At 43.3% G+C, this 27320-nt stretch overlaps 1 protein-coding gene across 1 annotated transcript in view; it reads right to left on the bottom strand.

The window, feature by feature from the left end:
- Positions 1–1004: 1004 nt before the first annotated feature.
- Positions 1005–27320, bottom strand: part of TBC1D2B (TBC1 domain family member 2B) — a 53007-nt gene continuing 26691 nt past the window's right edge. Inside the window, exons 7-13 of the mRNA XM_066592284.1 lie at positions 21518–21628; positions 20964–21157; positions 19855–20349; positions 19530–19647; positions 13171–13356; positions 5391–5512; positions 1005–4558 (exon numbers count right to left, since the gene is read on the bottom strand). Coding sequence (XP_066448381.1) covers positions 4363–4558; positions 5391–5512; positions 13171–13356; positions 19530–19647; positions 19855–20349; positions 20964–21157; positions 21518–21628 — 1422 coding nt within the window. The 3' untranslated portion in view covers positions 1005–4362. The remainder of the gene's footprint in view (positions 4559–5390; positions 5513–13170; positions 13357–19529; positions 19648–19854; positions 20350–20963; positions 21158–21517; positions 21629–27320) is intronic.

Here is a 27320-nt window from a genome sequence, read left to right as displayed (position 1 = left end):
GAGGCGATCTCAAAATCGGAGAGCGGACATCACCTGAACTGCTGCGAGTGGAACAAATGTTGCAGTTTGAAGTGCTCCACAATTACAGGACACTGCAGACTGTGCAAAGTTGGACAGCGTAGGTAAAGCTAAAAAGAAACCATTGCTGTCAAAAGTTCAAAAGGAAAGGAAGGTTGACCTGGACGAACGACCACCACCACTGGGAGGTGGGGGAAGTACTTTTTAAATTATGTCAACCTTCAGAATTGGAACAAATTCCAGATCTGTCTATGTCAGGAGATACCAGAAGAGTTCAAGCCAGAGTGCATTCTGTACAATTAAGCACCCTACGTCAGCATTGCTTTGGTCATGTATAGCTGCAAAATGGCATTGGGAGACTACAGATTGTTGAAGAAATAACAACTGGTCTAGAATACTACAAAATACCAAAGAAACAAGTGCGATTAAAGGCCTAATGGGAGCTTCATCTTTCATTTCTTGTCATTGGTCAAAATTTTGCAATTCCAGAAGAATAGTATCCAGCAAATGGATTGGAAAAGCCCAATCGCTGGTTTTAAATCCAATTAAAAAGTTATGGCAAAAAGTGTCCACCAAAATATTCAAAAGACATTCCATTAACAAATAAGGAACTGAATAAAAGTGTGATCAACGCCTGGCATCACGTGGCTTCAGTTGAACTGCTAAAAAAAGCAAAACATTTGTGCACCCCCCACCTGAAAGATGCAGACTTGTGATCAAGAACAATGGTTGCCCAATGTGATAATAAATGAATTAGCAGTGTTTTCATATTGTACTTTACTTTTACTGTATATGGCCAATTTTCAACATGCTGTGATGTTTTTCTTTGTAGTATTGTTCAGTTATAAAATAAAAAAAAAAAATCAGAAAGAAATTAAATTTGTCCTTAAAATTTCAAGCAAAACAATTTATAATATTGCTGCCAATTTTAGATTTTCCTAACTTAAATTTGCTTTAGAGTGAATAAATCCTTCAAAATCTAGGGCTTGTGAAAAGCAATATTTATTAATGACTTTTTGGGAGGATTGAACAGTAAACTGTCAATTTACAGATGATACAAAACTGTAAATGAACACAAAAAAGTAAAGGTGTATGATTGCAAATAGATCTGGATAAGTTGGAAAATTTGGGCAAATGACAACAGAACGCACAGAATAATACATCAGGACTATTATCAGAATTACATCATTTATTACATGTTGAGTGTTAAAGGAGTAAATTGGAATGACTCTGCGCACACATCACTGGGCTCACAGTCTGTATTGACATCTTCATTAGGGGTGATCCCTTTAAGAGCTAGTTAAATGTCTAATTATATGGTTTCCCTTCTTGAGCACCATTTTCCCCAAACAGAATAGACAGCAACAGGGGTAAACTAACATACAGATGAGAAGACACTTCACAGTGGTCATGGCTGTGGCCAGGCAGTGTGTTCTTGCATTCTTGAGCATGTGAACTGATCTACTTGTAAAACAAGTTCTTGCAAAAAAGCAAATAAATTTCCTCATGAAAACTGATGAGTACATCTGAAGAGGCGAAGGGCCAGTTTCATTTTTTCATGCTCTTGAACCCCCCTCCATAAAAAAAATAAAAAAAAATAAAACCACTACTCGTGTTCTTTTAAAAAGAAACAAAGAATAGGTGTGACACCAGGCTGTGACATAAAGTGGAGGTTCAGGAAAACAAAAAATACCAGCATTCTTGATTAAAAAAAAACAACAATTTCAATTTCATTAACAAGGAGACAACACAGTGAACATTTTTAAAGTGAAAATCATTAACTCCTCCCTTCCCAAATTGCTCCTCCTCCAAATATGTAAAAGTACTAAATCTCACAAACGGACATTGATACAAATTATCATGACAGAGTTAAAATAAAGAAAAAATATGGAGTTATTTGCACATAATACTGAACAGTCTTCAAAATAATAATCCATAACAAACAATGTTGGAGCATCTTTACTACATGACATCATACAAAGACCACAAGGCCCTATTAATGGCAAGTCAATTTATGGGACTATGCTAATTGGCTTAGTTTGGTAGACAAACGGCTCTATCACACCAAGGGGTAAATTTCGACCTAGTGGGCCTTTCCCTTCTGAAATTTCTTAGATTTTGGAACAACATAATCAACATCTGACTCTGCTAACTTAAAAATATAGGTCTCCAGGTAGGATTGGATGCATCTGTTTAAGTAGAAACTAAGTTATGCAACACAGGAAACTTTTCGCAGAAAATAATTGTGAAATCATAAGATACATATTAGAGCGGCGAACTACTGAGCAGGTCAGGTCCTTATGACAATCAAGACGAGGGTTAGTGCCTGCTGCCAGGGTGGTTGGCATGAGCGTGACTAAGCCAAGACTGATGACCTGTAACTCTGTAACAAAGGAAGTAATGTAGGGGTTTATAACTTTATTTTAACCCACTATATAAGGTTGAGTCGTTCTCTCATAAAGTAACACTCCTCTTCAGTAAGGTCCGATATGACGTTACTTGCCATGTGCGTATAGAATCATAACTAAAGTCTCTATCTACATTAGATTATTTGGGGTTTTGTTGAGATTTCCGATAATTCTGACGGCAAGAATACTGCAGTTTGTAGGGCTATTAATGCCATCAAAGATGCAGGAAACCCATTATTTACCAGTCGGGGTTCAGTGCTGTCCATTTTAAAATGGATGTGACATAGAAATCATGGCATATAGACAAAAGCTGTAACACTAGTAAGAACAGACTATAAACCAAATTATAATTGCTTGACATCAACCACAGGTTGCTGCAGTTCTTCATTGCACCGTAGTAATATATTCCTTATTAATAAATCCTATTAGTTGAAGGCTTCCCTAATAATGTGCCATTCTGTCATTTGGAATACTACTGGTACAAATATACTGTATTAAACATACATTGTAATACTGTTGCATTTACATGGCCGCTTATAGAATTTAGGGCAACAAAACAAAAATGCATAAAAACACAGAGGTATCAAAAGAAGTATAAATGTAAAATAGAAAAAAAATACTTGGTTTTAGGTTACAAAAGAGTATAAAAAATAATGCGGTAGAAAAGCCTTGGAATGATAAGGAAGCTACCACTACACGGTTAATATAGCCAAGTGATTCAAATTTTTACAAAGGATTTTCCCAAAAGTGCAAACAATGCAAAATGTTGTTGGCAACTAAATGTCCAGTTTTTGTTCTTCATAATTTTCTCTTAATGGGCTGCTAAACCTGAAGTCATCAGTTTATAAAAGTGCAGTTATATAGGTTTACCCTACATTTATAACATACATGAAATAATGGTCAGCAGACAGGCATTTGTCCCGACTCCACCATATGACGCATGCTCGGTTCAGCTGAGCATGCATATCTATTTCAATGGAAGACAGGGAATAAACTGCTGTCAGAAACCTCTGGTACTGGCCAGGAACAAAGAATAAGGATCGGTTTCTGCTGAATGTCTCTTATGTGTATAGCAGTCATTAGGTCTCAGGCTATGGAACATGTACCAAAGGAGAGGTCTCTAGGAATACTTGCATGCTCCTCATGCTGTGCTATGAATAGGTGCAGGAACGCTATCTTTTCTCCTTAGGGAGAGCACCTAGACGGTGAGTGAGGAGACTTATAAGGCCATTCATGCTCCTCTGGGTAATATGCAAATAAGGGAGATGGATTCTGGCTTTCAATTCCCAGTCATTGTTACAAGGCTTGTATAAAGAGTCTAATATTGACTTGCAGGAATGCTGCCTTCCAATAGGTGGTACTGCAGATGTATTGTTCCATCTCCCTTATTTAAATAGGTGCAACACAGTGTATGATCACAGCATTGCTGGTAATATATAGTATTTGAGTACGGGGCACTTGCCTTACAAACCCATTTATAACAAAGAATACTTTTGATTTGCATACAAATCATTTCTATTGGATCTCAGTACTGAAGATAAGAGATAAATTGGTGATCACGGGGTCAAGCATTTTTCTGGACTAGCAGTCGCTAAACCCACTAACAGAACACTAAAGCCAGCTTCCACCCTAGAGTGAAATGGCTAAAACTGCACACAACGGTACAGCAAATTAAAGCATTAGACTCTAGGTTTAGTATCCCTTTAACACCCAGGTACTGTTTGAATTGAGAAATATTCTGAACTCTAGCCAAGATCAAATGACACTTTTCTCATCTGACATCACATATACCTCTTTCCCATTGTTTACTAGGCAATTTGATACTAAATGGTTATGCAGTGGAAGATTGCTTTTGATTTAGAAATACGCCCAGCGTTATTTCTCAAGTTTCATCAGTGATCTCCATGATGGCAGTCTCCATCAGGTCTTTTTCAGCCTAACTGTCCTCATCATCATCACTTATGAGATCTCGCCTTTCTGTGTTTGTCTCTCGTTCTCGTATAAAGTCTGCACGGATAGCATCCAACTCAGACAGCTCTAGCCTAACTTTCTCCAAGTGATATGTTCGGCGGTTGCGGATCTGGCGTAGAGGGAATGGATTCATATCCACAAAGGCCACGTTACTCAGCTTCCTGCAACAAAGTGGTTAAAGAGTTATTAAACAGCAAATATTACATCACCACTAGTATCAATGTCTGTCTATTCATATGAGCAAGCTATAAATCATTTCAGCCCATGCAATGTTGTTTGTGTATCTACTACGTACCGTGTACTGAACATGAGTCAACAGTGTGATGCAGCAGCAAGAAATGTAAACACAATTATGGAATTTATTAAGAGAAGCATAGAGTCTAGATCACGGGAGGCAATTATCCGTCTCTACTCTTCTTTGGTCAGACATAATCTGGAATACTGTGTCCAGTTCTAGGCAACCCAATTTAAGAAAAAAAAAAAAAAAAAAGACAGAGACAAACTGGAGCAAGTTCAGAGAAGAGTTACCAAGATGGTGAGCGGTCTGCAAATCATGTCCTATGAGGAATGGTTAAAGGATCTGGGAATGTTTGGCTTGCAAAAAAGAAGGCTGAGAGGACTTAATAGCGGTCTACAAATATCTGAAGGGCTGTCACAGTGCAAACGGATCAGCTCTATTCTCATTTGTACAAGGAAAGACTAGAAGCAATGGGATGAAACTGAAAGGGAGGAGACACAAACTAGATATTAGAAAACAGTGAGGGTGATCAATGAGTGGAACAGCTTGCCACGGGAAGTGGTGAGTTCTCCTTCAATGGAAGTGTTCAAACAAAGGCTGGACAAATATCTGTCTGGGATGATTTAGTGAATCCCGCACTGAGCAGGGGGTTGGACCCGATGACCCTGTTGGTCCCTTCCAACTCTACCATTCTAGGATTCTATACTTTCATGACATAACTTTATATTCGTACACATAACTAGAATTAAACAGACCTTGCATCAAGAATAGTGCGGCTGAAGTATCGCAGATATTTGAAAATAGATGTAGAGTCTCGAAGCTTCAGAATCTCTTCTTCTTTATATTTGAACAACCCCAGAGCAAAACGAAAAATGACCTAATTGGTGGAGAGTAAGGGAAAAAAAATCTGATGTATTCCATGAATATAAGGCCTGTTTCACATGGGCTACAAAAATTGCACGACTTTGTAGTGATGCAACATTGCTAAAAAAATTGCATGTATGTAAAGCTCATGGTTTCCAATGGGTTCTTTCAGGTTACAAAGCATCTCTCATGTGAAAGAACCCATTGGAAACCATGGGCTTCACATACATGTGTTTTGTAGCGAAGTTGCATTGCTACAAAGTCATGTGATTTTATAACCCATGTGAAACAGGTCTAAATGTACATAGAACGCAGCTCACATGTGCACACATAATACTAAAATGTAACTGCATATCATTTGTAAAACTAAAAAATGATAATGATCCAAACAAGGCAGGGGGACAGCTGGGTCTGAATGGGTTATTAAAGTACAACTGACCACATCTACAATGTCCTGATACAAATGGTCAGTTACATTTATGAACATACCAAATTTTTCTAGGTTCCTGTTTCTCTATGGAATCCCCTTACTTTCTGTATTTCTGAACTGCGGGAAGGCAGTGTGTTACACGTGGTATGATGCTGCTCTCACACAATTGACACAACCGATAGGGCAGTATTATATATAATAGACGGACGTTTTTTCCAAACTTGGGGCCAAAAAAGAGATCTACCTTTTAGATTAGGATTGCTTTAGCAGAATTTTCTACAAAAGAGTGCTATAGGGGTGTTTCGTAATATTAGCAGAAGTCACCGTGCAGCGAGTAGGCGAGCTGTGACCATCACCTATATAGAAGGTGTCTACTTTAATTGTAATTCTGTATATGAGGATAAATTGAAAGATTGATACAGGATGATTGAAGTGATCTCTACAGAACAGGAAGTGTCAGACTATTATAAGGCTAAAGGCCCATTTAGACAACGATTTTCGCTCAAAATTCGCCCAAGAGCTGTCTTTAGAGCGATAATCATTGTGTTTAAATGTGCCCATCTTTCACTGTTCGGCCAAACGGCGGTTTTCAGTTCTGCTTGAAAACAGTCGTTCAGCAGAACAGCTGATAAGCAGGACTGCACGCTGTGTTCTGCCCAAGGAGAGCTGATTACAGCTGATAACATTGTTACAGCTCTTCTCAGCCTTGTGGCAGAACAGCTAATAAACAGGACCGCAAGCTGTGTTCTGCCCATGGTGAGCTGATTACAGCTGATTGCATTGTAAGGCTGGGGTCACACGCATCTTAATCCAGGCGGAAATCTCTGGGTTTTGCTGCCGCGGATTCTGGATCGGCTTGGCCGCACGCTTTTCCGTTGCGGCCGGCTCTCCCATAGAGAGGAGCGAGGCTGCAATGGAAAAAAAAAAAAACAGACATGCTTCCGCCGGGGAATCTGCGCCACAGCGCCGACTTCTGCCAGCTTTGCTGCAACGGATTGGCCGTCCCGTGTGGACAAAATTTTTGACAAATCATGTCCACATGGCTGGCTAACGCCGAGATAAACGGCCGCAGGCGGATGTGCTGCAGCGAAACTCTGCATGGAATTTCAGCGGCAAATCCGCTCGGTGTGAACCCAGCCTTAAGGTCCCTATACACAGGACGACTGTCAGGCAAACGATGCCCGACACTCGTCCTTGTATCCCCACGCTTCTGCACAGGAGCTAACAGAGCTGTCTAGTTCACGGAAGGGCCAGCAGGGGGGCAGGGCAGTGCAGGAGATTTCTCTCCTCTCGCTCCCCCGCCCCCCTCTATTCACATAACACAGCGGCCATTCGTTACTGAAGGGCCGCTGTTTAAACTGAACGATGAGCTTCATCACTCATCTTTTATCCAGCATAAACGATCACCGATGAAGCTCATTGCTCGTCGTGCAGTTTAAACAGCGCTGTTCAGTAGTGGGGGCGGGGGAGCGAGAGGAGAGAAATCTCCAGCTCTGCCTCGCCCCCATGCTGGCCGCTCCATGAACCAGCTAGCACAGGAGCACAGAGACACAGGGACGAGTGTCCAGCATTGTTTGCCTGACAGTCGTCCTGTGTAAAGGGACCTTTACTGTTCTCAGCCCCACAGCAAAATAGCTGATAAGCAGGACTGCACCCTTTGTCTGCTGTCTATGGTGCTAAATTCTCCAAGGGAAGCCCATGGCTGAACAATGGCGCTAATTACAGAGCTCAGACCTCCTGCTGAGTTCTGTAACAGCTTCTAGAATCTCATTTGCATGCAAATGAAGCTAATAAAGTACTAAAGGATCGCTGATCTTTCAACCTTTTGAAAGAGATCTGTGTGCATAAATGGGCCTTTAGTGGGCCGTGTGAAAAACTTATTTAAACAGATAGAGACATAGAAAAAAAGTTCTTTAATAGTGTATTTAATACAAAAACAATAGGTCACCTCTGATTACACATTCCTTTTAAAAGTAGTGATCTGATCAATCCAAAACATTAGTTGCAGGAAACATGGGAATTATTTAAGATGTGAATGGAAAAAAAAAAAACTAGAGCAAAATCAATTTGCACTCCTTTTAAAAAATTTTTTTAACTTTCAACATAATCATTACGTCTAAACATGAAGTAATTGTGCGCTTTGCGTTCAGTTTCAGTCTGCATAAAAATCATTGCTGGTTTGCACCCTTCTCATTATGTCTAAAACACTCCACGCTCAGTGTTGCACATAGGAATGTGAAGCAGTGAATGAGAAGTGAGCGATTCTCAGCAGTGATCTGCCTTGTCTAAACATTCTACACATGCGTGAACAACTAGTAGTGACGTCACCTACTCAGGCGATCGTTTAAACAGAATTGTTTAAATGTATAAAATTGGGATTAAGGCTCATTAGGCACACAAAGACAATCTATCAAACGATCTAAAGATTATACAAAATGATCACTAGAACTGTCAAAGTACTAACGGGCACTAATGCCCATAAGCACTTTATCAGCTTTATTTGCATGTAAATGGGCCTCCAGCAGCTGTTTACAAATCCCAGCATGTGGTCTGGAATTTGCACTCAGCTGCATTGTCTTCACATGGGCTGTCAACTCAATACAATGTAGTCATAGGCTCCCGTGGAGAACCCAGCATGCGGTCCCTGCTATCTTTCTTCGTCTGAACGATGTATTTTATGCTCACCTAACAATCATCGTTCAGCTGAAGAGTGAAAGATGAAAGCGTTTACACGCAACGATTATTGCTCAAAAGCCATCGCTTGAACGAATTTTGAGTGATAATCGTTGCGTATAAATGGGGTTTTACAGGCGATGCCCTGAGGGAAAGAATCAGTGCAGCACATGCTTGTTTGTACAGAAGTGACATCTTTGGAAGCACTTGGAAAATCTAAATCAAAATAAAAAAAGGTCTAGACACCATTCCTCTTGACCTAGGCTAGGACTGGTGGCAAAAAGAGGATTTTTTACTCACCGTAAAATCTCTTTCTCGTCTCGTCATTGGGGGACACAGCAAAGACCGTGGGATATAGCTTCTGCCACTAGGAGGCGACACTAAGTACAAAAAAGTTAGCTCCGCCCTCTGGCTATATCCCTCCTGCCGACAGCAGGCTAATCAGTTTGTCATGCCAGCAGTTGGAATAGCCATGCAGGAACAGAGAGACAACAATAGTTAGTCATATGACACGTTAACAAAAAATTTCACTGTAATGAAAAACACGCAGCACTATGTGCGACTTACAGAATCCGGAGTCCGACCAGGACCACCACCGTGTCATATACAGAAAGAGGGGTGGGTGCTGTGTCCCCCAATGACGAGACGAGAAAGAGATTTTACGGTGAGTAAAAAATCCTCTTTTCTCGCTCGTGTCATTGGGGTACACAGCAAAGACCATGGGACGTCCCACAGCCTTCCCCGAGGGTGGGTACAAATAAATCAAAACGCATGCGGTCAGTTTACAGCCGTCTGTAAAACCTTTCGACCCAGCGAAGCGTCGGCTGACGCGAACGTATGTATTTGATAAAATTTAGGAAAAAGACAGCACCGGTCGCAACACCACCTTATCCTGGTGAAAAAACCGTAAAAGGTGGTTTTGCCGACAGCACCGCAACCTCCGAAACCCTACGAAGGGAGGTAACCGCCACCAGGAAAGCGACCTTCCAGGACAGCAAGCGCCACAGTACTTTCGCTAATGGCTCCCCTGAGAGAGTAGATCCTTTCGTAGGGGTAATCGCCAGGGCGCGTCTGCTAACATGTCCATGAGCTCAGAGTTCCGCGTTCTTCGCGGCCACTCTGGGCTATGAGAATCATTGGTAGCCCTTCCTTCCTGATCCTCCTGAACATCCGAGGAAAGAAAGGAATTGGTGCACCCCCAGCCCGTCATGCTGGCGACTGTAGCCAGCACCTACCACTGCAGGGGCAGGAACGACCTGCCCTGCTGGATGCGTGGCGAGTCCAACCACCACTGGAGTGACAGCTGAACTCCTGGTGGAAACCTTATCTTCCCCTCGAGGGATCGCGCTAACCTGTCCCACCTTGAGAGTATCGCCCACTGCAAGGGGCGGGAGTGGAACAGGGCAGAAGGAATTGCCTCGAAAGACAATACCATCAGCTTCTTTAGGTCCAGAATCGGACGGACGGAGCCGTCTTTTTTTTTTGGGGGGGGGGGGGGGGGTTCTGGACCGAAAGAAGCGGTCATGCGGTTGTGAGTGGAACTCCATCGCATAGCCCCTGGACACGACCTCCTGTACCCAGGTGTCTGAGATGAGCTCGTCTAGCTTGGCGCCGAAAAGACGAGATCCTACAAAGGGCATACTGATTAACGACCCCTTGGAGGAAGCATCCGCATCCCACGATTTTAACCATAGGGACCGGCGAGTCGCCACCGATGCCGCGGAGGCTCGGGCCGCCAGCCTGGCTGTATCCATAGAGGCCTCACAGAGAAACATGCCTGCTTGTTCAATCTGGCGTGTAATGCCCACCAGATCCTCGGTTGACGCCCCTTCGACGATTCCTTCCCGTAACCGTTTTGCCCAGTCAGTAACAGCCTTACTGACCCAGGACGAGGCAAACACAGGCCTAAAAGCTGACCCTGCCGCCTCAAAAACGGTCTTTGCGAAGGCCTCGACTCCTCAATCCTTGGGATCGCTGAGGGAGGAGGACTCTGCCGTGGGTAGCACGGTATGCTTAGCCAGGCGCGAAATGGGCGGATCCACTAGCGGTGGGACCGACCACTTCCCGTCCAAGTAACCCATCTTGGAAAGACGCTTATTCGGTGCCTTCCACTCCTTAGATAGGACCTTGTCAAAGTCCTCATGAGGAGGAAAGGTTTTTGGAGAGCGTCTAGGCTGCCTGAAAGAAAACGATATCCCAGATGCCTGTGGTTCCTGTTCCGTGAGCTGAAAAGTGTCACGCACCGCAACCACTAAGCTCTCCACCATTGCCGAAATTTTTGGGACCTGATCCTCCTCCACGACAGAGCCTGAGGAGGATTCAGACCATTCCTCGTCCGAACCAACTTCTGCCAACAGGCGCCGTGACCTAGTACCAGAAGAGCGCAAAAGTGAGGAGGAGGATGGTGACCGGGAGGGCCGCCGGGAGTCCGAAGGCCTGACCCGTTTTCATCTACGGCCGCGCTCCTCACGCGGACTGGAGGCGTTCTGCGCTAATCTTTCCAAAATTGCGCCAGATGCCCGAGAGAGGTCAGACACGGCCAGTCACAAGGAGCGGGCCCACTCCGGCTCGCCACAGCTGGGGGCTGAACTGCGGGGGGGATGGGTGCCCTGCACAGCCGCCTGTTTCGCAGGGGGACAATCTCTAGAAAAGGGCTCAGCCTGTCCGCATGCGAACTTTATGTTACAGCGTGAGCAAGCAAAGTGCGTTACTCTTGCTGTCCCTGGTCCAGCCTCCAGGGCTCTGGGGTCGGACATGGTGCTGGGATTTCACCGGGCAAAGAACAGTGCGAGCTATCCTCTGCTATGCCAACCGCCGGCAGGAGGGATACGCAGTGAAAGAGGGCAGCTAGCCGCCAGGCAGAGCTTACCCAAGTCCTTGCCGAGGTCCGAAGAGGTCCGGGGAGCCGCTGGGTTGGGAGACTGCAGGTGCTGAAGGGCTTTCTTTCCTGGAGCTTGAGCTGTACAGCGTATAAGCTGAGCAGAAAAGGGCAGCAAGGAGTGGAGCAGCAGGGCGGTCCCCAATACGCTGCTTCTCTGATGTCATCCCCCCTTCACCTGTGCTGAGGGAGGAAGGGGGGAGGGGCAGGGGCGGCGTGCATTGCCGATGAGTCCACGCCCCCTGCACGGAGTCATTGAGGGTGGGGGGCGTGGCCACACCCATCCACGGAGGTATTGCCGCTAAGCCACGCCCCTCGCGTCACGTGGGGCGTGGCCACACGGCGAGGCCACGCCCCCTTTAATTCCGCCGTTGCCGCGCCCGGGGCTGCAGCCCTCTCCATTGAGCCCCCACATCGCAGGAACTCCTGCTGGGAGCCCCTGCAGGGAGCCAGAAGGCCAGGGCATACTGAAAGCTGTTGCCCTGAAGTACCATGCCCGCGAGGCCACGCCCCCACCGCCGGCTTGTGCCTGGAACCAGCGCCCTGAATATCAGGTGAGCCCATACCTCCACGGTGAACTCACCTGCCCACCCCCACCCCGCCTGCAAGCTCAAGGGGAGCCGAATGCAGGAATGCCCCAGCAAATAATGCCCTTCGCTGCCGCAGCCATGCATAGCGTATACTACTCCCGATGAAAAGGAGTCTGTCCGCCTGCGCCAATCTCTGCGCCTCGCTGCAGCCCACAAGGTACGCGTGCAAAAAGCGACATACTGGGAGAGCCAGGAAGGGGGGAGGGAGAGCCAGGAAGGGGGGAGGGAGAGCCAGGAAGGGGGGAGGGAGAGCCAGGAAGGGGGGAGGGAGAGCCAGGAAGGGGGGAGGGAGAGCCAGGAAGGGGGGAGGGAGAGCCAGGAAGGGGGGAGGGAGAGCCAGGAAGGGGGGAGGGAGAGCCAGGAAGGGGGGAGGGAGAGCCAGGAAGGGGGGAGGGAGAGCCAGGAAGGGGGGAGGGAGAGGTGGGGGGGGGGATGTTGCAAGCGCATACTTACCTCCTGCGTCCTTGCTGGAAGAAAAAGCGGCTCCCCAGTTCCAGCAGCCTACCCCTATAACATCGCCTGCCCGTGGGAAGGGGATGCGGACCTCTGCACCAAACATGGGGGGGCTCTCGCTGGCGGGCCACATGCAGATATATATGATCCGGATGTGCCACCTTTTCTTCTGAGGCGGGCCGGGCAAGAAGCAACCTGGACAAACCCGAGGTTGTTCGCCCTCCTCTCCGTTCGGGTTTGATGGGGAGCGTCCTGCCTCTCCGTCTAACCCTGGCCCTTAAAGCAGCCCTAACGGGCACGACCGTCCTCCTACGAGACACTAAGCTAAAAACTGATTAGCCTGCTGTCGGCAGGAGGGATATAGCCAGAGGGCGGAGCTAACTTTTTTGTACTTAGTGTCGCCTCCTAGTGGCAGAAGCTATATCCCACGGTCTTTGCTGTGTACCCCAATGACACGAGCGAGAAAGAAGTAGTTTGCAAATTAAAAGGGCAAATCTTCAATCTGCAGTCACAGAACCAATAAGACAGGAACAATCATTAAAGCTGTAACCATCTTCCATAAAGGCAGCTTCCGGGCTCCACGTAAGTCCTACAGTCTGTTAGATTAGTAAGAAAAGGATTGACAAGTGTACAATCTGCGCTCTTACCTTAGATCCTTCATATAGGAAAGTGTCCCATATTCTAAAGAATATGTCACTAACCACGCTGTCCACAAATACCACCAGGAACCAGTTAAATGTGATCAGTGTGTAATCCACCTTGTGCTGCTCGAAGTGAGCATTGAGACGAGGCAACTTCTCACTCATCAGGTCCTTGAAAACTCTCTGATCCACCTGCACAAGACAACAGCAGACACCCGCTTTTAGTTTGATCTTCACATCTAGTTTACCATATACGATTTCTGGTGTAACTGCAGGTTCACGCCGAATGCCAAAAGTAATAAACCCCACTGCTTCCAACAACGTTCTGCATTACCGCTGCGCTCCATTATGGGCTGCAGCAGCCTGTTTACGGGACAACGTAGGCTGACTGCAGCCTGTAGACATTACGTAACCAAATGACCTGGAGTCGCCAGCAGGGGGCACCGGGGAGTGTGGAGAGGGGAGCAGGAGCGTTTTATTAGGTTTGCCATACAGGGGACCCGGTTTTTATAAAGAGCATTTATGTCGGACAACCCCTTTAATTGCCATGTGATGTGTCTGGGAATACAGCACAAGGGGGTGTAGTATTACATGTGGTTATTCAGACACATGGCTGCCTAGATAAAACAGTTTGTTAATGGCTCTCCACTGTTGTTCAAGGAAGTTCTAATAGGGTATATGCAAAGGGATTGTTGAGATGAAAGAACCTCTTTAATGTCTTTTTACTTAAAGGGGTATTCCAGCGATTCAAAGTGACAGTTATACACTTTATAAGGCAAAAACATGTCATGACTTGTTTCACAAAGCTGCGGAGGTATTGCTCTATCTGTGGTCTCCCCACCTGCCCACTTCTCCATTGGTAGCCAGTGGTTACAACCTGTATGCTAAGTGGTTTTACTTCTAATTCTGTATTGACTACGCAATTTCTACTGTTGTGAATGCGCACTCATTAGTAATCGACAATGGGGCATTATAGGAGATTAGTTTTTGTACTCCCCAGCAGCCATTTTAACCCCTTAACGCTCCATGACGTACAGTTACGTAATGGAGGTTAAGAGTCTGTATGGAGGGGGATAGGGAGCCAATCCTACTCCATATAATGCGTGTAGCAGCTGTTCCTTACAGCTGACACCTGCCTACAAAAGCTGTGATCACAGCTCCTGCTGATTGTGGCTGTTAACCGTTTCAATTCTGACAGCGTCATTTAACCCTTTCCAATCCAATTTGTATCCTGGTTTTCCTAGGGGGTTTACTTTTTTTTGCTGTTATACAACGGCGCTATCTGCTGGATAAAGCCAGTACTGCATGGGGTGACACATTGGATAGGCTCTGACAGCAGAGAGGCTGGCAATAGACAGTAAGAGAACCCCGATGGACTTCCTCCAACATCAGAGCTGTACAGCCTTAAATCCTAATGTCTTTAGACGTCAGACAGTGGATTGGAGACGGTTAAAATGCCCCAAATGGCCCCCTCCATGAGGAGATTGTGGGGTGCCATTTGGTTGCCAAAAATTGTACCATCAGAAACTATAGGATGTCCCGCAAAAAACTAGCGCTCCCACAACTATGTTGACAAGAAAAAATGAAAAAAAAAAGTTATTGGCTGTCAGAAGATGGCGGTAGAAAATTGTATTTTTTTTCCCAAAGATATTTTTTTTAATTAAACCAGAAAAACTATATAAATTTGCTATCAACATAATCGCACGGATCCATAGAAAAAAAGTTTGTCATTTTTTTTGCTGCAGTGTGTATACTGTAGAAACAAAATTCCCAACCCCAGATGGTGGAATTTTGCTTTTTTTTTCTCCGCGTTTCACCTGACTTTGAATTTTTGAAAAGTTTTTCAGTACATTATATGGTACATTACATAGTACTAATGATAAATACAACTTGTTCCGCAAAAAAACAACCTCTCAGACAGCTACGCTGATGGATAAAGAGTTGTGATTTTTTTTTTTTCGTAAGTGGGGAGGAAAACCCGAAAATGGGGTAAAAATAGGGAAAAAAAGGCTGCGTCCACAAGGTGTTAAATAACATTGTGGAAATGTGAAGCTGGTTAGAAATCAGTCTGGGTCAATTAAAAAATAAATAAAAAAACAAAAAAAAAAAAAAAGGTGCTGGGGTTCAGTTTGAGGATTTAGATGGACGTTCGGAATAATTGCCATAAGTGCAAACGTTAGGGAAATGTTGAAAGCTTTGCCGAGTCTCCAGAATACCCCTTTTAGTTACAGTTAGGCCCAGAAGGATCTGGACAGTGACAATTTTCATAATTTAGCCTCTGTGCATCACCTCAATGCATTTAAAACAAAGTCATTCATGTAGAATTGAATTGTTCAACTCTAATTGAAGTGGTTTGTTGGCTTTGGTTTACATCCACTCTGCTGTAAAGAGGCAAAATTGCAAAAATTGTGTCACTGCCCAAAATCTGTTGGATTTAAAACCATTTCTCATTAACATTTACACCACCAAAACCAGAAACTTTTTGAATTGAACATAAAATTTGTTTGTATAAATGTATAATTTATTTATTTATTACACACACACACACACACACACACACACACACACACACACACACACACACACACACAATTACGGGGGGCCTTTAGCTATAGGTAATTTTCCGAAACCTAAACTATTGCTGCTCCCACCCTCTAATCCTGTTCCAATCAACAACAAAAAAAACGGGCTGTGCAAGGCTTCGGTTTAATCAGACAACTACCAGGCGACCCTCAAACACTTAGAAGTTAGAACATATATACGCATTACACAGCGCTTAATTCAATTCAAAAGCAGACCAGACCATTCTCGACCATTTTCTTTTTTCTTCTTGGAGAAATTTGTGTGCACACATCCAGGCAACCCCAGCAATTGTTTAAAATGGGTAAATACAATACAATCATTGGCTTCAATAAATAATTATTTCTCTTTTGACAAACACTAAGGCCTCATGCCCACGGCCGTGTCGGCCATGCCAGTGGAATATCGCAGCGGAGTCCAACACGACGCACCGCAAAGACCCCATACTCACCTCTCCGGATCTGCTGCAAGAGTCCCGTCCGGTGAGCTGGTGCGCATGCGCAGTGCGTGACGCGCCGGCAATGGGCAGTGACGTGTAATCACACGTGTGACGGATGGCTTCCAATTGACTATAATGGAAGGCGGCCGCACGTTTTTCTGCGGCTAACAGAATATGCCACAATTTTCTTTCACGCTGTTGAATTCCGCGGTAGAATTCCGTAGCATGAACATTGCAAGGCAAAAAGCTATTAGGTTCAATCGAACCGAATAGCTGCGGAATAAAATGTTGCACAACGCCGCCCCTCCAACCTCATCAATAATTCTCTGCACTTAATGAGCTTCACTTCAATAAGTGCAATGATAACGCCCAATAGCGTTCCCTACGTATAACGTAGGCCAAAGGTGCACAGCGTTATACGTAGGGAACCATGTTAAAAGTAATACCGATGTTAACCCTTTCCAACCCAATTTGTATCCTGGTTTTCCTAGGGGGCTTACTCTTTTTCTGCTGTTATACAACGGCGCTATATGCTGGCTAAAGCCAGTACTGCATGAGATGACACATTGGATAGGCTCCAACAGCAGAGAGGCTGGCAATATACAGTAAGAGAACCCCGACGGATGTCTTCCAACATAGGAGCTGTACAGCCTTAAATCGTAATGTCTTTAGACGTCAGACAGTGGATTGGAGAGGGTTAATAGCAACGTTACTTTTAACGCAGGTAAAGTCCTGCATGCAACGTTATTGTGCAACATGCAAATCACATAACATAATTCACCCATAACATAATTGTATGTTAAATCAATTGTATCGCGGGCTTAACTTAGCAATAGCAATGCTAATTAAATTAATGGAAACTCACGTTTATTTTCATCACTAGTGCTAACAAGTGATCAGAAATAAAATTAAAAAAATTTATTTATCTGAAAAAATGAATTTCTGGGCAAAAAATTCAAAACTTCATGGTTGATGAGGGTCGCCTCGCTGTTGTTCGATTGAGCTAAAATATTGCACAGACTGTTTTTTTGGTGATTGGAACAAGATAGGAGGGTGGGAGCAAAACTTTTAGAAAGTTGAAAAATAAGGGCCACCCTAATACATATATTTCAACTTTCTAAAAGCCGGCACTACAATTGATTTAACATACAATTATGTTATGCGATTTGCACATTTCCTGCGTTAGAAGTAACGTCACTACTAACGGCAGAGATGGAATGGAAACTGACAAGAAAAAAAAAGACTTATGAAGAAATGGAACAACATTTTGTTACTCATCAGCTTGCTACATCAAGCCGGTAAAGTAGTGATGCTGGTGCGGACAGTGAAACCTCCTGTCATCGTTCAGCAAATAGCAGCAGCAACAACCTCAGCAATAGCTCCGGCAGCTCCAGGTACATTGCAGTTTTTTACTCCCCGTCTCTCTGAAGTTTTTGACAGGTGCAAAATCACTGATAGAAATGGGGTTTACATATTAATGGCTGCTGCAGAAGCTTTCGGGCGTGATACTGAAAACCTGGTAATAAATCGCACTTCTTTTCAACGCCTTAGAAAACAATTTGGAGCAGCGAGACACACAGAAATTCAGCACAAATTTGACCTAAACGACTGGCAAGAATTAGTGTTGCACTGGGATGGGAAGCTGCTCCCAGCACTCAGAGGTGCTAAAAAGTCCCTGAAATCCCAACATCTTCAGGAGAACAAGCCATGGCTGTTTTTAAACAATTGGTGGTGTTGCCAAAGTTTTGCACAGTCCAGTTTTTTGTTGATTGGAACAGGATTAGAGGGTGGGAGCAGCAAAAGCTCAACTTTCGGAAAATTACCTATAGCTAAAGAGACCCTCCCCCGCACAATGAAACCTTTTTTTTTTGTGCATTCCGGAAAGCCCCATAATTATTTTTACTTTTCTATCAATGCAGCTCTGTTAGGGCTTGTTTTTAGCATGATTATCTATAGTTTTTATTGGCAACATTTTGGGGAACTTTTTTGGGAGGCAAAATTAACAAAAAAAGGTTTTTGGCTCAGTTTTTAAATTTTTTTTAATAGCGTTTATTGTGCAGGATAAAAAAAGTATCTTCAATTTATTGTACAATTAGTTACAGATGTGATGATACCAAACATGAGTTTATTTAGCTTTTTTAATCAAAGAGGGGAATGTACATAAAGTTTTTTTTCACCATTATTTATTTTCTTACATTTTTATGTCCCGATAGGGCAGGGGTCCCCAACTCCAGTCCTCAGGGACCACCAACAGGTCATGTTCTCAGGATATCCTATGGTAAGAGCACCTGTGGCAATGTCTGAGGCACCGACAATAATTACATCACCTGTGTAACACTGAGGAAATCCTGAAAACATGATCTGTTGGGGGTCCCTGAGGACTGGAGTTGGAGAACACTGCGATAGGGTACTTTAACCTTCGATGCTATGATCACTCCAATAATACACTGCAGTGCTACAGTATTGCAATGCATTATCGCTATTCATTGTGATCACAGGCCATGACAAACCCAGACACCATTGTCTGGCATCCAGTTGCCATGGCAACCCACTGACCCTCCGCGATTATATGGCAGAGGGCTCATGTAAGGGGTTAACAGTTGGAGCCCAGCTTCCAGTCACTGTCAGTTTCGGAGCCTGTGCCACTCATAGGACATAAGATTACTTCCTGGCTGGGAAGGGGCTCCTGCAAACCTACGTAAACTTATGGAGGAAGGGGCCAATTCTCATCTGTTTTCACCCCCCCTGCGACACAGCTGTGTGGCTCTCCTGCCCCGTCCACCAGTGCAGACAGCTAGCAGAGGTCAGCTGATTGGTGCGACAAGAGACAGCAGCTTCACAGTCTAAGCTCCTGACATCAGCACTGACATACATCCTGCGCACCAAGATGCCAGGAGTTTGGGATGATGCCGCCGCGGCCTCTAACTGGCTGCCAACACCACCTGACTTCTGGCGTCAGTCTATGACAGGAAAATTGGACGGGGCAGCAGGAGCCACTCAGCTGTGTCCTGGTGGGCAGAAGACAGGCGCGTATGCCTTCTTTTTTTATTTTATCTTGTGCCCAGCCTTTAAAATTTTATTCTACAAATTATATAAGCCCTTTAACTCCCAACCACCCCTGGCCACCACATACAGTTAGCTGGTGGGCAAAGAACTAGATATAGGTGTGGGTCCCAAACAGGAATACCTCTGGAAGCCTAAACCTACTAAAATGTATCATTGCATAACCATTTAGCTATAATTTTGCCTATTAATTGATACATATGTTAACAGTCTCTGAAAAATACAAACAATATAAAGAAGTTGAGAAATAATATATATGACTGTATTGCTCACTAACAGATACCTGGGATCCCAGCAGAGTTTTGGTGTAGTAATCCCTCGGCATGAACACCTCTACAATGGTAACCAAGCACCAAAAGGCATCTTCCTGATCAAGGTAAAGAAGTGCAATAGCGGCCAGTCTGGAATTAAAGATCATAGATGTATGTTGAATATGTACAAAGATTGAGGAGTATTCTATTTATATAAGCTACTGAAATCTAGCCAATATGGGCTCCATTATTAGCAACTACATGCTGGCGCTGTGTGAAAAAGCAATTCTGTTTTAACATCAAAGATGTGAAACAAGTTAATATGAACAGATTATTCCAAACACACACAACCCTCACCGATTCAATCCCTGGCAGTAGCCAATATCAGGATTCCTCCAAGAGTAAGCCAACAAGACATTGCGCAGCTTCTGAATGCCCTCAGCGGTGGGAGAGGTGTAGTGCTTGTTGTTGGGAAGTGTCCTCATGAGATCCAACTCAATCTGCTTTGACGCTGGGTTCTGCTTTTCAAGAGCATTTTGGAGGAGACTTTGGAAATACCCTGGAGCAGTCTCTTCCTTTAGTTTTTTGATATGTAGGTTTACAAACATCTTCCACATTTTAGATCGATGTTGGTGGGGTATCCCGTTGCGGACGAGACTCTTCAGCTCTGGTGAACGAATCATCTCACGATTCACTGTACTAGCAAAATAGTTTTCCCACTTCACCACTGTTGAAATCTCTTGACTCTCCGATAGAGACAAAGACTTGAGATCAAGGGCTCTTACTTTTGCCACCAATTTTTCCTCATCATCGTCTTCGGGGAGGATCTGGAATCCATATATGTCATATTTGCTACAAGAGAGATTGTGGAATTAGTTGACTGCAAACATCTACTATCGTACGAATATCTCTTGTGCACTTTATGTAAATGTACATAACTATACAAATGTATACATGCATTTACACATTATTATGTCTCTGATGGGACAGATGATATCGTTCCCTGATAATGAAGGGATAAACAGGAGTAGCTCTTCTACTTTTTATGATTGGCCACCATACTAGAGCACTCCTAGCTAATTATTTTTGGCAAAGGCAGCGGCAACCCCTCGCTTTGCTTTCTTCTGGGGAGCAGGAATTGCACATCATGCACATGAAGGCTACATATGACCTCCCCGGTGTCAGTTGGGCATCCCTGCAGGTAAAGCAGTTAGGTGAAGTTGAAGAAGTTAGGCATTCATAATTAAGGTAATCACTTTCTCTTCTGCTTTGTAGTTTGGTATTGTCAGAGGCAGACTTTTTTGTAGTAACATATCTTTATGTACCTTTTTGGATTTTTGGATGTTGCATATATAAATATAACTTAAAAGAAACAGTAACACATCTCAGAATTCTGGGAGTAATAAATACATAAGGTAAGCTTCAGCATATCAGAACCTACAACTGTTTACCAGAGGAGGCCATACCTCATAGTGTGAGGTCTGATGTACGTATGTTCAGGGTGTTCAACTGTTTCCACCTTTAGAGCATCCTCAAGCAACTGGTTCACAACCTCTTGGGCTGGTCCTTGGCTATCAACGCACACTGGTGTTTTCATCTCTTGAAGAAGGACAAGATACTTGCTCTCTATCTGGCATAGTTTGGCTTCCAGATTGTAATACTGTAAAAAAGAATTACCAAGCAGTGATATCATTCAACACAACATTAAATATTTAGAATATGTGTGTATTTTTTGGTCAAAGTCAAGACCCCTACAGGATCCTTGTGGTCTGTTCCACAATAATGGGGTCAGTCGGAGACGGGTGCACTGTGTCTTGTAGAACACATCATTGCACATAGATAAAAGAGTGGTTTCTGAAGAAATGGCTAAATCCTTACATGAATGTGTTCCTGCCATGAAGCAAAGCAACAATGAACACATATGTTCCATGTACACTGTTCTCTATACGAATTAAAAAATTATGTGCAAAAAGGGGAACCTAAACTTGTCAACTTATGCATTCATTTATTGAAGACTCACCTTTGCTTCCAATTCTTGCTCCTTTCTCTCAGTACTTCTTCGTAGGGCAGAAAGCTCCAATATTTCTTTATTGAGAAACTTGTTTTGTGCTTTATATCCTTGCAAACTGTCCTGTGAAGAAAAAGTAGAGTAAATTCACATCCATAATTTAAACCAATTTCTCCATAGAGTAATAAGAAACAATTGAAGGAAATAGATTAAGGCTGAGCGTTCACGGGCGGGATGGAATATGGCCAGCGATATTCTGCCCGGGGGAGCACTAATGTCAACACGATTTTCCACGATGAACCTATCTTAATGATAGGTTCATCGCAGAGAATTGAGGCAAATCGTGGCATGCCGTGATTTTTAGACGCGAGTGGAAAGTCGCGAGTGATTTTCCGCTCATTTACATTGGGCTGCGCTTTCCTTAGCTATCCTATGGAAAGTGTGTCATGCGTGCTCCATGTGCGATTTATCACCGCGGATCATGCTATGGCAAATCGCCTATGGACAGCCAGCCTAATGGCATCAACTTCCATTATTAAATAAAAGATAACTCATTAATATGGATGGGAAGGATGTGGAGCTCATCAACCTCATGGTAGGAAGGACTAGTATTGGGATATATAGCTAAAATAGACAAGTTAAGAAACATGAAGCCCTCATTTTAGGCATGAGGAATTTTACATTTTTACATGCACCAAGCACTAGATGAACCAGAATGTTGGTAGTACTAGAGGGCTTTCAAGGGTGGAAAGATGGATAGATTAGCCGATTGCCCCAGATAGTGATGGGGGCAAATATAAAATCCTTTGAACAGTTGAGAGATGAATATGGTCTGCCGCACCCCCCCTTTTTCTTTTAAGTATCTACAACTCAGACACGCTTTTCAGATGGAAAAGGGCCTGGATGATCTAGAATTTGGGAGATTTCTACCGGGAGAGATTATAGGTGGATCAACTAGTACAAAAGGGGGAGATATCACGCATATATTCCCATATACAGGGTCAGATAAATTTGCGCTATCCTCTGGCAACAAGAAGCAAGTAGGTGAAGAATCACTGTGTGAGTAAATATTACAGATGACTCCCAAGCTGTCTCTGGGCGAATCCAATAGATTATCACAAATATACTTGTTGCATAGGAGTGTATCGTACCCCAGTGTTCCTATATGGTATAGGTCTGAGAGACACCCCTCTGTGTAATAGATGTAAGACCCACGCAGGGGATCTTAAACATATGAGGTGGCGCTGTCCAAAACTACAAAGCTATTGGATCGAGGCATGCAGTCTGATCCATTGAGTGTATGGAATTATATTGGAATTTACCCCGCTGGTAAACGTTCTGGGATATATGAATGATTTACCCCTAGATGAGAAACTGGCAGTAGCTAGACTACTATACTTAGCCAGAAAAGTATTGGCACAGCACTGGCTGGATGAAACCCCTCCTGATCTGGCTGAACTCACAAAAAAGTCACTCAAATTCCAATGCGGGGAAAAAGTTTATTGCAAAAGGAAAACATTGCAGAAACATTACAGCATGTGGCTCAAATGGCTGCATGCCTTCAGTCTCCTTAATACGGGTCTGCTTAGAGGACAGTGCTTAATGTTCACTGGAATAATTGTGTTCTGGGTGAGGGGTGGAATAGGGAGTTTACTGTACTAAACATTTGCAATGCAGGTAACAAGTGAATAATGTTGACTACAACAACCACTGTACAAGCAGTGACAGGAAAACAAAGGACTTTATAAAATATGCTGGGACAGTACAAGAGAGACTTAGGCCTCATGTCCACGGGGAAAATCAGGCCCGCTACGGATTCAACATGGAGAATCCCACAGCGGGTCTCTCCTGCCCCGCGGACATGAGCGCTGAAAATAAGAATTTAAAAGAATTAACTCACCTGCAGCGGGCCGGGCACCTCTTCTCTTCCTCACGGCCGGATCTTCTTTCTTTGGCCGGCGGATGAACTCGGTACGCCGGCGGCGTGCCGCGCGCATGCGCTGGGCACATCCGCCAAGCCGACGCAAGAAAGATCCGGCCGTGAGGAAGAGAAGACGTGCCCGGCCCGCTGCGGGTAAGTTATTCTTATTTTGGGTCTCCTGCGGATCCGGACGGCTTCCATAGGCTTCAATAGAAGCCTGCGGGAGACCCACACGAAAATGGAGCATGTCACGTTTTTTTACATGCTCCATTTTTTTTTAAATTCACTTTTATTGACCATCCGCGGGTCTTTATCTACCCGCGGGTGGTCAATACATCCCTATGGGATGCGAATCCGCGGGTGGGAGAAGAGTTAAAAACCGCTGCGGATTTTAATTCTTCTTTTGCCCGTGGACATGAGGCCTTATGGGAAAAAATTATAGGGGTGAAGGAGGGGGGGTTCTTTATTTTGTGTTGTACGTTAAAAAGTGTCTTCGGACGCAAGAAAAAATTCCTAATAAAGAAAAAAAGATTTGAATTTTTAAAAAAGCACCCGACAGTGATCCCAGCAATTATGGCTCCCATGCTTTCACATAGGAGCAATGACCGCTCAGTGAGCAGGGGTGGAGCGGCCGAAGATTTCTTCTAGCTGCCCGCCTCCAGTCACCGTAAACAGGCAGCTGTTCATAGATGACCGACTGCCTCTTTACATGGGCTAATTGTTGTTTGACTTTCCTACCTGCAGAAAATGAACTATAAATGATAAGCAATTGAATTTTCATTCATCGTTTAGTCGCTGGCAATGTTCACACTGAACGATTATCATTCAGATTCACGTGATCCACAGAGATTCTGAACGATGCATTCAGTGTAAAAGGTTCTTTAAATAACCTAAATTTGTGCAGCCTGGAGGAAAGAAGGGAAAGGGGACAGGAGCAACTTTTATATATGCTGAAGGTATAAATAAGCTAGGAAGCTAAACACCAGGGGGCACAATCGGAGATTAGTTGGGTGGGTGCGGCAATTGGAGGACATTAGATCGAATGATGGGTGTGCTCACTTACATAAATCTCTGTGTAGGTAATTTCATAGGATACAAGATAACATTCTAACACCCCCAAACTGTTACAGTTAATGTGAATGAAATCTAACAGAGTTATCAGTCTATATAAATTTTCAGAATGAGCGAACTCTGACATTGTTCGCTCGTGTGAATGATATATCGTTCCATGTAAAAGGCGCTTTCTAATCACTGCAGCTAGTGCTGTAAGACAGTACTGCCAAAAATGTAAGTCAAAGTAAAAAAAAATTCACATATTTATGGCGAGTAACACCATACAAAATAGACCGTATTTCACCTTTACATGTAGTGACCGATACTATAAGAGCCTACAGTAAAAGACATTCTCGAAAAAAAAATCTGAAATGGACAATTATGAGATATATGAAAAGGAGTTTGCCTATATGTAGTCATACTAACTGATGCCCGTGTAAACTGTCTGACTGCTCAGTTTGTTGGATGTTGATGAGCCACAGAGAACAGAAAGTCAACTGCATCTCTCCAAGTTTCAAAACTTTTGTTTCCATTTGTATAAGTCTGTGTTCACTCAGTATCTAAATTGTGTCAAAAACCTAAAACAGATCCAACCAATTTTTAGCTATATAATATGATGGAGAGCAAAAATAGCATGGTACCGTGTTAGCCAGAAAAATCTCAGTGATGTTAAACACTCGTGTAAAAACATATTGTGGACAAGTATTAATACAAAAGTATTATAAATGTGCAAGCTTTATTGGTTACCAAGCCGAAGGAATGTCCTCGTCAGAAGGGCCCTTTCATCACCATCAGAGACTGACACTTCCTTGCATCAAGAGAAAACGCAAGACCTGTACCCACATCCTGCCAACCGCCAGTGGCCACATACCTAACACACAGCGGGACTATAAGATCACTGGTGCCTTCCCAGGCATATCCTCCAATATGGTGTACAAGGTGTCCGGAAGAAAAAGAATATTGGAGAAACTAAAACTACAGTCCAGGATGAATTTGTGTAGACAAACATTAACAAAAAGGAGCTGAATACATCTGTAAAGAACAGTTTCTCTGGACTGGATTTCAGTTTAGGGCACCTAAAAATCTTAATACTCAAAAAGACTTTTTAAAAATGACAGAGGCAGAAAAATTTGGGAATAAATGACACTGTGCAACACAATTTTTGTAACTGATACGCAGATAGGCGGCCTATAGTAACCTTAGTGCGCTGAATTCAAATATGATATCCGTTTCTTTCTGCCACGTAAGGTTTTCCAGTTATGGGGAATAATGTAATCCAATTGCCGTTGTATTGTATTGTTTGGAAATCTGCCTATACAATTAATGCAGTAGGCTCATCATTAACCTTGCTTAATAAAAGGACAGAAGTGATTGTACAACTATTTTGCAGTCACTGTTACACACCGAGTGCTGGCTGAACACTATAAGGGTAGGTTTATGTAACATATAGAGTATGCTTCCCCGTGGCAGAAATGCTATGGATCATCCACCAGTAAGTTGTAATTAATGAACTGTCAGGTCATTTTTACAGGTCATTGGTTAGACTAAAGAATCAAAATCATAAAACAAAAATACACGTTTAGTATCGTCGCATCCATAAAAGTCTGATCTATCAAAGTAATTCATTATTTACCCCGCACAGTGAACGTCATCCGAAAAAAATAAATAAATTAAAAAACAGCAGAAATGCACTTTTTTCGTCATTCTATCTCCAAGAAAAAATGCAATAAAAAGTGATCAAAAAGTCGTATGTATTCCAAAATGGTACTAATGCAAAGTACAGGACGTCTCACAAGAAATGAGCCCTCGCACAACTATGTGGACGGAAACATTTAAAAAGTTATTGCAAGCAGAAGATAATTAAAAAAAATGAAATGTCTTTGAAAAAAAAAAAAATAGTACAGCAAAAAAAAAAAAAAAAAAAAAAGGAAAACACAAAAAACTACATACATTTCGTATCGTAGTAATCATACTGACCCATAGAATCCATAGAATAAAGGTATTATCTCATTTTTGTTGCAGTTTGTGCACCGTAGAAACCAAACGAACCGATAAAGGGGGGGAATTAAGTTTTTTCCATTTAACTCCACGTAGAATTTTTTTTACGTTTTTTAGTACAATATATAGTACATTTAATAGTACCATTGAAAAATTTAACTCGTCCTGCAAAAAACAAGCCCTCATACAGCGACGTTGATGGATAAATAAAGGAGTTACGATCTTTTTAAACGAAAAAAAAAAAAGCTTGGTCACTAAGGGGTTAAATAACTCGAAAGTGAAACGTGCCGCTATTATTCCGTTTTACCAGTGTAATCAGCTTGTTTTAATCTTACAGAAACATATCACTTACTTTCGGTTATGAAACTTAAAAAAAAAAAAATTGTTGCACAGTGTAATTGAAACAGATAAGAATTTTGCAGTTGTTGACACAAGGATTCAATCTGCCCTCCGTTTATGACTCTTTGTACGGACACCTCACCACATTAGCCTGATGCGTGACTTTCTAAAAGGCTCTGTTATATGGAAAGATTATCGTTCAAAAAATCATTCAAATGAGCAAAAATAAACAATCGTTCAGTGTAAACGCGGCCAACAACTGAACGATTTCTCATTTGAACGAGTCAACGATGTATCTGCCTGTATAAACAGGCTGCCCGAGAGGACTCTGACATCAGTCGCTCGTACAAACGACTAATCAGCAAGTATAAACGGACCCCAAGTCATCACAACTTGCGGGTTCATCTTAAACACAAACCTGAGTTCCAGGACTCTGCTTTATCTTCATGTAATATGTAAATACTTGGCTTTTCTCTCTTAGTGCTTGGTTTGTTTTCTCACCAT

This window comes from Eleutherodactylus coqui, chromosome 2 (assembly GCF_035609145.1).
Source record: "Eleutherodactylus coqui strain aEleCoq1 chromosome 2, aEleCoq1.hap1, whole genome shotgun sequence".
NCBI lineage: Eukaryota > Metazoa > Chordata > Amphibia > Anura > Eleutherodactylidae > Eleutherodactylus > Eleutherodactylus coqui.
The sequence above is the reverse complement of the archived record's forward strand: the minus strand, read 5'-3'. Positions and strand labels throughout refer to the sequence as shown.